The sequence below is a fragment of the Pholis gunnellus genome, assembly GCF_910591455.1.
Source record: "Pholis gunnellus genome assembly, chromosome: 19".
NCBI lineage: Eukaryota > Metazoa > Chordata > Actinopteri > Perciformes > Pholidae > Pholis > Pholis gunnellus.
Window position 1 is genome coordinate 8,922,142 of NC_136546.1, and position 9,765 is coordinate 8,931,906.

General features: G+C 40.8%; 1 protein-coding gene across 1 annotated transcript; it reads right to left on the reverse strand.

Annotated features, from left to right (window-relative positions):
* Positions 1–12: 12 nt before the first annotated feature.
* Positions 13–6,755, reverse strand: slc10a1 (solute carrier family 10 member 1). The gene is made up of 8 exons (XM_079180085.1): positions 6,711–6,755; positions 4,890–5,134; positions 4,703–4,789; positions 3,979–4,091; positions 2,614–2,815; positions 2,145–2,323; positions 1,848–2,047; positions 13–533 (listed from the first exon to the last, which is right to left on the reverse strand). Exons 2-8 carry the CDS (start codon positions 5,106–5,108, stop codon positions 472–474), a joined length of 1,062 nt encoding a protein of 353 aa, XP_079036211.1. The 5' UTR covers positions 5,109–5,134; positions 6,711–6,755; the 3' UTR covers positions 13–471.
* Positions 6,756–9,765: the final 3,010 nt, after the last annotated feature.

Below are 9,765 nucleotides of genomic sequence, written 5' to 3' on the forward strand. Positions count from 1 at the left end.
CAGTTTTACACTGCGTGCACAATTATTAGGCAAGTTGTATTTTTGGGGATTCATTTTATTATTGAACTGCAGAGCTCTCGGTCAATCCAACATGTTAATAAACCTCAAACCTGAATATTTAAGAAAGTAAAAGTGAGGTTTTGGCCTTATTAGGAGAATATCTGTGTGCACAATGATTATGCAACTAAATGACAATGGAAGGCTTATTACTGTTATTGAAAAGGAGGGCTATATTGGTCACTGATTTTTTTTTTTTAAATGTGGCAAATGTCTATTTGCGCTTTCTTAAATATTCAGGTTTGAGTTTTATTAACAGTTTGGATTGACCGAGAGCTCTGCAGTTGTTCAATAATAAAATGAATCCTCAAAAATACAACTTGCCTAATAGTTGTGCACACAGTGTACATTTGTTTCTAGAGTTGCAGGAGACACTTTGGTCAGAAAGTGTTGACACGTATTAAGATGCATCCATCATACAGTCTCCGCAGAGGCCTCTTTGTGCTGGTCCTCAGTGATGGCTGGCTGGTATTTCTCTGTAGGTCAGGCAGACAAGCAGATTATAAATGCAAACTATTTTTATTAGCTTTATGCTAATACAACAGACTCAGGTGCATTGATTCCGCATTTTAAATATATAAAAATGATTGGTGAAATACTAGACTCTGAAGTAAATTGTGTTAGATGTTTCTGAGATGATTCCTCTTACTGCACTACATAAACTTGGGAGTTTTTCCTGAAGGTAATATTTTGGATAGTTGAGGATAGTTAATGTTTTAATCTACTTAATGGATTGGCACCAAATGTTGTACAGACAATGTTAGCACGGTCACAGTAAGATGATATATTATGTTAGATGATATATTATTCCAGAAGTAATTGGAAAAAAACTAGTATTTTGTAAAAAAGCAATGGACTTCTAATTAGTACGAATATTCAGACATTGGAATTGGAATATGTTAAATAACATAAATAAAAGTAAATGACACGACCAAAACAATGAATACAATGAACTCTCAGGTTCCTGCAACAAAAACGTGGGATGTCTGCACAATGCCCAGATCCTTCAGTAGAGAAAGCCCCGCAGTTTGTTCTGGCATCATGTTGATCGAGGTCACATACTGTATGATAGCCTGAAATAACTTTTTCATCTAGCACCTTGAATAAGTCAACATGTCTGTTTGTATACCCGTCTGCCTCAACTGCACTCTGTGCTTAGCGATAATTAAACATGACTGTACTGTAGACTCCTCTTCTTAGATAAGAATTGTTTCCCCTATTTATTTTTTCTATGTATTCCTCTTAATACAGTGGTTTAAGGACAGTACATCTCTTATAACGTCTTATTAGTAATAATCAGACATTTTATTTGTGTATTTATTAGCTTTAATTCACTGGTTTGAGGATTAACAGTTTTATTCCTAACCTCATTTGTTATTCTAAATAACTATATTCCTCTTTTCCAAATGTTTCTACATCAAGTGATGTGACTGTATTTTGTCCATGGATACAGTGGTATGACTTCATCCTGCATCAGTCTGTGTTACTCACTCACGTTTTTTTAACCAACCAATTAATTATTTAGTGTAGAAAATCAGTGGTGCCAAGGTGTCTGAAAAGAAAGTTTCTCAGAACTCAAGGTGACAACTGCTCGATTTATCAGACCAACTGTTCAAAACCCAAATATATTTTAATTACACTGTTTAAAAACAGAGGAATTCAGCAAATCCTCACATTGGGGATGCTGCAACCAGAATATAGAAATAACTTGGAATGAACCGAAACCACGTTGTGTGGTGCTCACAGTACCCCTTTAAATGAACCCGTTAAAAGCCCGAGGTCAGTCTCACCTTTCTCTTTGAGTGTGAATCTTTGGTGACACCTGAACACCAGGATGAGCAGCCCCGCCTCCACCACCTGGAAGACCCCGTAGACCATGGGGAACAGGAACAGAGGGCCGATCACCTCCGCGGGAAAGGCCAGTTTCAGAATGGTGGAGCACACCTGGATGTTCTGACAGCCTGTTTCCATCGAAACGGTCCTCCTCTCCCTGATTCATAAGTCATGGACACATTAAGGAAGGCTCTTTATTCTCTGACATGGTTAACACCACCCGTCTCGATATATATTTCAACCAAATGACTCACGATTGGTTGAGTCTGAAGATCCAGGAGATGACGTATCCGAAGGAGTAGCCGATGAAGGGCATGAGAGCGCCGCTGGCCATGAGGGGAGGAGACAGCACCGTCAGGACTGAGCCTCCGACTGCAAAGATGGTAAGGACGAAGACCCCCAACACAGCAATTACCATGAAAGTGAAGCCCACCTGAGAACAGCAGAACAGGTGACACATTCGATTTATTTGCCTTTAATTTGGTTTATATTGAAATCCACGTGTGACACACCGCTCCACAGACATCCACAGCTTTTGGAAACACTGTGTTGACATGTTCCTTTAGTACCGTGGACTCGAGATCTGTGGCTTATTTAACAAAATGTGTAAAATATGAGAATGAAATGATACATTTATGATCTGTTTTTGAGATATATGTCTTTAGTGCTCGTGACTGAGTGCCACGCACGGTGCAGAAGTTCTATGTGTATGCACTGACTAACCCTTGTGATGGTCTTGGTGTACTGCGGCCTGTAGTGGTTGATGAGGATGCCGATGCCGCAGGGTATGAGGATCATGACCAGCGATATGGTGATGTCGACGTAGGGTACGACGTTCTGCAGGTCGAAGCCCCGACAGTAGAGGGAGAGCAGTAGAGGCATCATGCCAAAAGCCAGCAACGTGGAGCAGGACGTCATCAAAATGCTGAGGGGAAACACACAGTGTGTCCTTATTAGTTTGGTGACCCATGACCTTTTTGTTTGGGTTAAAATGCTCCAGAGCCTTTGATATGAACAGCTACTCCAGGGTCAAGGATAAACTTTGAACCTCGGATTGCTAACATGGAAAAGAAAGTCCCCAAAAACATCTGTAATTCCATTTAACATTGAGTACAGTAGAGTTCAGTAAAGTGCTGCAGGAATGAGTCCTACAACCTGGAGATGAATCAGCGTCTTTGCAGTTCCCTCGTCTCCAAGTCAATGTGTTTTTGTTTAGATTAGACATAAGGTCTGAGGTTAACTCAGGCGTAAGAGATTTTAATGTTTTTCTCCACACATTTTGAAGCTTTGTCTTACAAACTACTAGATTACGTTGTCTGTGGTCATGTACAGAACGCCTGCCAGTGTTTGCACGCTAAGCAATGAGACGTAGTACTTTAAATTCGTTCTCATCGTTTTGCAGCAAACTTGACAGTGTGTTGCCAGATATGTGAGGTGTTGTGCACATTAAAGCCTCCAGGGTGTGCATGTGAGGCTTTTTTTTGCAGACATTTATCACTGTCTGCAGGAATCTGTTTGATCGTTGGTGCCTTCATTAATGCCTCAAGCCGTCCTTTCAGAACAGCTGTATGCCAGGTAAGACCCTCACACATCCGATATCAGAGCAGGCATTTCCTGAACAACACGCGTCGTCCTCAATGAATAAGGTGTCTGATGGGGTGAACGGCCCAGCGGTTGACAGTAAAGGGTTTTGGCATCACCTTATTGTGATAATATCACAGTTTTATGATCAGGCCGGTGATGTCTTGCAGGTCATTCAACTCATTCAGCGTGCCACTCGGTATTAAATCACAGGGTTTGCTCTGATTGACCCAGCATGAACTGCTGCAGCTCCATGAAACCAGGCACGAGCACATGGACACAGGTTGTGGTTGGTGTTTAACCCCACCTCTACCAGCTGCCACATGCTTACACATCAATGCATCAATGCTTATAATCCAGTGATATGATATCATTTCAAGTATACTTGATACTACTGAGCCCACAAAAGGTTCAGGAGCCACCGACGTCACCTCAGTTTATATTGATTCTGAGCATATTTGTTGGTCAGAACAATTATGCTCTACCAAACAGGTTGTTGGCGTGCACCTGAGGTTCATGTCTCCCTGCAGAGCCAGGGCCATGATGTTGGAGAGGACTCCTCCAGGACAGCAGCCACAGATCATGACCACCACAGCCGTGATTCCAGTCTGCTGGAAGCCCTACGGAGTGAAGCGATATCATGAATTCATACAGTGATTGGATGCCTGACTCTGTTACTGAAAACAATGTGTAATAGTGATGCCTGGGCTGAACATATGTGGAAGTAAAGGAAACAGCAATGCAAGAGAGGGGTTTTGTGCAGGGTGTTAGAAAAACGTATAATATCGAACAGATGAATGGTAAGTAACTTGGACTAATACTTCATCGTCAAATATATTCACTGTTGGTTAATCAATATTTTCTCAATTTAGTCTACAAAATGTCCAGATAAATACCATCCCAATTTCTCAGTGCCCGTAGTGACATTTTGTTTTGTTTGACCAGCAAACCTAAACATTTTACGATAGCGTCAGATCAAATCTACATTGAGAGGCTGGATAGACAATTTATGATCAAAATGATCATTAAAAACGATTAAAACAATCAAAAAACATAACCAGGTGAGTACGCTTAATAACCATTTGCCATTTGATGTGAGAAAATAGATCAGAACAAATAGATTTAACGGCATTAATATTGTTTAAATCAGTATAATAAGGTACACTCATTTAGACTGCAGGAGGCCTCACACACTTCCTGTATTTTTTTTGTATTATAAAGGAACACCAACCTTAACCAGGCAAAATGCTATGAGAGGCATGACACCATACTGTGCCAGCACTGCTATCGCCACCCCTTTAGGTTTCACTATGTGACGCTGGAAAGAAGGAAAAAGACGCTTTAGTACAGACATCTCGACATGATGGTAAAGCCTGTCTGTAAATCACAGAAACACAGATGGACATCTGTGAAGTCACCTTCAACTTGGACAACTCCATGGTGCATCCCATCGAAACCATCGTGATGAAAACAATGATTAGCATGAGCACGTTGATGGTCCTATTCATCACCGGCGACACGGCGGCCTCGAAAACAGAGCTTTTGTTGGCAGCCGTCATGTTGAACGAGGAGCTTTGATTTCCCCACAAATCCGGATCGGAGAAGAGATCCGACGTGTCGTCCAGGGAGTCTTCCATGTCGGAGCAGCTCGTGAGATGTAATCCTAAAGCACAATGTGTTGGAGACAAAGTTACACAGAGACGTAATAGATCCAGTGGCCACAACGATTTTTACATTTCTTCATAGTTTAAACACATTTATAAAAAAGAGCGGACCAAATCAGTCACCAAAGTTCATTTTCAGTCGCACTTTCTACGGCGCCCATGTTTATAACGCATTAAAAACATACCTACGACGCGAGTGAGTGCTTATAACCATTATACTGTGCTATAAGCAGATTATAACACATGATATTACGATGCGTTATAGATATAGACGTCATAGAAAGTGCTGCCAAATCTCTCAAACTATTCTTTTTAATCTTACAACCATTGTGGTCATTTAGATAAGAAGAAAAAGCAACATGCACTCTGTCCTCTACAGAAATATTGAGATCCTGAAGTCAGCTACTTTGATTGATTTAATAAATAACTCTGCATACTTCTGTGTGCTCTGCGTTGTTTTATGTGAAGCGTTCCTTGTGTTTGAACAGGCAGACGGGTCGCTGTTGTGTTAGAAAGCAGTGCTTTTCTGCGGTGCGTGCGTTATCTTTCAGTTCAAAGTACACACTTTATGATCTGGAGAATCTTTCACCAGACAGTGAATGTAGTTTAGCCGTACAGTCTGGAACATATAAACTCCAACTATAAAGGAAGTCAAGTTTTTTCACTGATGGCTACGACCCTGTATTTCCAAATGTGTTCATATTTTGGTTAAATAATCAAGAAGCTTACAAATTCAATACCCTATAAAGACATAACTTGATAGATATGTGTGATCTTCACATTATTAGAAATAAATGTAATTGTCTTATAATCAAAAAATGCTTACAACTACATTTTAGTGCGTTATAAACCATTTATTCAAAGTTTATATACAGATGTGTCGCTATCACGTTGTTGTTACCCTGAGGAATGCAAAGCAGAGAAATAGTAAAACACACTCAGGCTGACAATATTAAAAGTATTGAAGAAGTCTGGAAAGAAATCCTGAAGCATGTTTCAATAACACGATTTCATCAGTAATCTTACTTCATTTCAAATATATACAACATGCGTTCTGCTGTAGATATCCAATTAAAGTGATCACGATGAGCCATTTCCAGATGTGTGTCATTTCAAACAGAATAAGAGACGCAAACACTTTTACTTTTACAATATGCTTGTTTTATATTTTTGCTTTCCAACCAAAAACACATATTTCTGCAGCAAGTCGCTCAAATCTGGCGTTTGCTTTCTTCCTCCCCGTCGTTTGTGCTTCGATGCCAAGAGAACCAACCACATCCTCCCGACTGGCATGCTCTCATGCTGTCTGCAGGTAAATTGCCTTCACAGTATTTTTCTCATCTATTTTGCACCCATAAAAAATACAACACACAAACACAGATAAGACCCCACAGCTTCATAAATGTGTCACTCAACTGCATACTGACTTCTCGACTGCTCCAAAGGTGAGAATTGCACACCTTTTCTTGGAGATATAGGTGTGCGATTGAGAGGATTCACCAGACAAACAAACACGTAGCTGCTAGAAGTGTAAAACTGACCGATTTGTTCATATTTCATGTATTGTGTTGTTACCTGTTGGGCCAGATGCTCCTCTACTCTTCTCTACTGCTCTCTCTGGAACAGAATTTACTCAGCCTGTGGTTGTTCTCTCTTTTCTGTTGGTCACAAATGACACATGGAGGCTACTGGTTGTACACAGGTGCCATCTAGTGCAACTGTTGATTTCTGCAGCTTGAGCGTTACATGAGAGAGGTTTACAGCGTTCACTCCTCAGATCTGATACAACTGAATTGGGGATAAAAGCACATAAAAGTTGAAAAATATATCTGCTTTCAGCAGATCAAAAGGTGTATTGTGTTGTGGGACACAATGTGACTTAATAGCCAAGGCCAAAGAAACATATTGTTTAAAATAATATATATACATTCAATATATTCTTTAGCTTGTCACAAAATGTATTTGTTTGTTTCAGAGAATTAACCTCCATGCAATGAGATTGCCAAGGATGTAGGAGGGGGTGTTGTGAGGGGTTAAAGGAGGTGGAGCAGGGATTGACATCTTCTAAAATTTCACATCCACATGTAGCGAATCTCTCAAAGGGATCTAGGGTGTAGTGGAAATACTTCATGGACTGCAAGGTCTGACCAAGGTTGACCTGTTGGTGAATAATCCTGAGTCATAGAGAGTTGAATGTGTAAATAAGTCTCTACCCTAGTGACAAATAAACCCAGCGCCTGTCATCCCTCGATGCAACAATGGGATAAAGAATAGTCTGAGTAAACTGGTAAAACTGGTTCCAACACATAAACAGCAGCAGCGTTCTTGAAGGCAGGAATACTTCTTTAGAATCTAAAAACACCAAACCCCAAGAGATCCAATTCAATGAATTAAGATCTCCCATACATACAAAATGATATCTATGTCAAGTTCACCACCACATCATCAACAACAGCCTACAAAGATCACACGAAAAAAAGAGGTTTAACTTACACACAAGTAAGTATTTGAAATAATGTAGCAGAAGTTCTTTTCACAACTCTACTTTTATTTCCTGAGAATTTACTGTTTTACTGTAAATATATAGATGAAGTATTGTAGTTTACGCCTCATCAGAGCCTTCGGTCATACAACAAAACGGTGATAGTGACGGCACTTAAACGCATCGGTTTGTATTTCTATGCAAGCGAAACGGATACTTTTACCAAACACTTGGAAGTTAAATTCTTGTGAATTTGTTTGCCTGGACTGCATGTGTTGTAATTGACAGAACTGCATTTAGACTATATGCTCACCCAAGGCACTTTATGTGCAGAGAGAAAGTATTCTATACCCTTAATCTGATGGTATATCTGCCAGTGCACCCCCCCCCCCCCCCCGACTCCCCTTCCCTCCCTTTCATAAGTCATGCCCTGACAACAATGGCAAGAACAAAACAAAAAAACTGGCCCTTCCAGTGTAGTCTGAAATATGATGAAAGGGGACAAAAGGAGGGCATGTTAATGGTCATAGGGGGAGGGGAGGAAGGCTCTACCTGGACTGATCAGCCTCGCTATAATTACAGCCCAGTGCTTATTAACATACCTGGATTTTTACTATTCCCCCCCCCCCCCCCCCCCTGCCCCTGCCCCGGCCACAGCTAATCATTGCCTTAGCTCCCTGCAGCTTGAATATTATTGACTGAAAACACTTCATAACTCAGCTCAGGCCTTGGGGGGGGGGGGGGGTGGAACAGCATTAAGGGTGCGGCAAGACGGCCAACATGAAAAATCTTGGTCTCTGTTTTGCTTTGCCTCATTACCATATTTGTTCTGTTACATTACCCATCCCTAGAGGTAATTCCAAATGCGATTTGTTAGAGCACAAATACGGCTAGATGCTTTCTCGCTGTCATCGCGTGGAGATGGAGAGGCTTCACTGCAGCGGATGCATTATTAAAAGCCATGGCCTTTATTGTGTTGTCGTCCTTTACGTAGACTTTACTGCTCCAGACCACGTTTCTGGGTGACCCCGTTTGGCTCTGCTGCTGCAGGACATGCAGTCTATGAAATGGTAGATGGGGTGAGAAATTGGCAGGGGAGAAGAGATGGTAGGATCAAGGTCAGTGCAGGTCTAAAGCTCTGTGTCTGCAAGGAGGGCAGGGTGTCGCCTGCAGCTGCTGTGGCCTCTTGACCTGCTGGGGGAATAGATGAGGCTGCTCCCAGCTTTTTTTTTACTACTACTGATCCACTGTTTCAGCGCAAAATAATCCACAGTGTAAGCTCCTTATCTACAGCACAATTCTGTGAGAAGGGAAGCACCAGAGCAGATTATTCGCAATGTGTCCTGAGACCAGTCCCCAGACTAAATAAGGCATTTTTTTTTTATCCACCATTACATGGAAATAAAATCATCTTAAAGGCACGTGTTTGTGTAAAGGTTCTGCATCACCAGCCGAAATGTCAGATGTTTAGGGCAAGAACCCTAGTAGGGGATAATTTTCTCTATTAATTGTTTGGTCAATGAAACATCAGTAAAAATAAATAGTAAATAGTCATAGTAAAAATATATTGATCAAGATTCCCAGAGTGCTGGTTTTTTTCACCCCCCAAAAAAATTACTTAAATAATTAATACATTTTCAAAATATTAGCAAATTGGTTTTCTGTTGCTGAGTTGATCAATTGATTGATAACTGTTTTAGATCAACACATGTTATTGTAGCAGTACAGCTCTATGGATTTGGACTGTGATTGAAAAAGAAAGAAAAATGTGAATAAAAAAATAAATATCAGTAAATAAACCTGAATTATAGGTGGAAAGAGAAAGAAAACACATGATAGGTGCATATTTGCATGTTGTATGTGTGTGTGTGTGTGTGTGTGTGTGTGTGTGTGTGTGTGTGTGTGTGCGCGCGTGCGTGCGTGTGTGTGTGTGCGTGCGTGTGTTTCTTGAGTGCATTCTTAAAATCCACGTGTCTCAGCCATGGCCTTATTTAGCTTTTTCGGCATACAAATATGTCTGTAACGACAATTCCCACAATGCCCCTGAAGGGAAAGACGCTGTGACGTTGCATGCAAACTAAATGACTCCTGGATATTGTAGTTTATGAATAAACATTGCTTTCTCTCTTGATATTATCAAAGAACGTA

Coding starts and splice junctions, on each gene's coding strand:
- slc10a1 (XM_079180085.1), bottom strand. CDS start 5,108: ATGGAAGACTCCCTGGACGACACGTCGGATCTCTTCTCCGATCCGGAT. Junction 4,092..4,702: donor TAGCATTTTGCCTGGTTAAG/GTTGGTGTTCCT, acceptor TTCACTCCGTAG/GGCTTCCAGCAGACTGGAAT. Junction 2,816..3,978: donor CAGGGAGACATGAACCTCAG/GTGCACGCCAAC, acceptor GTTTCCCCTCAG/CATTTTGATGACGTCCTGCT.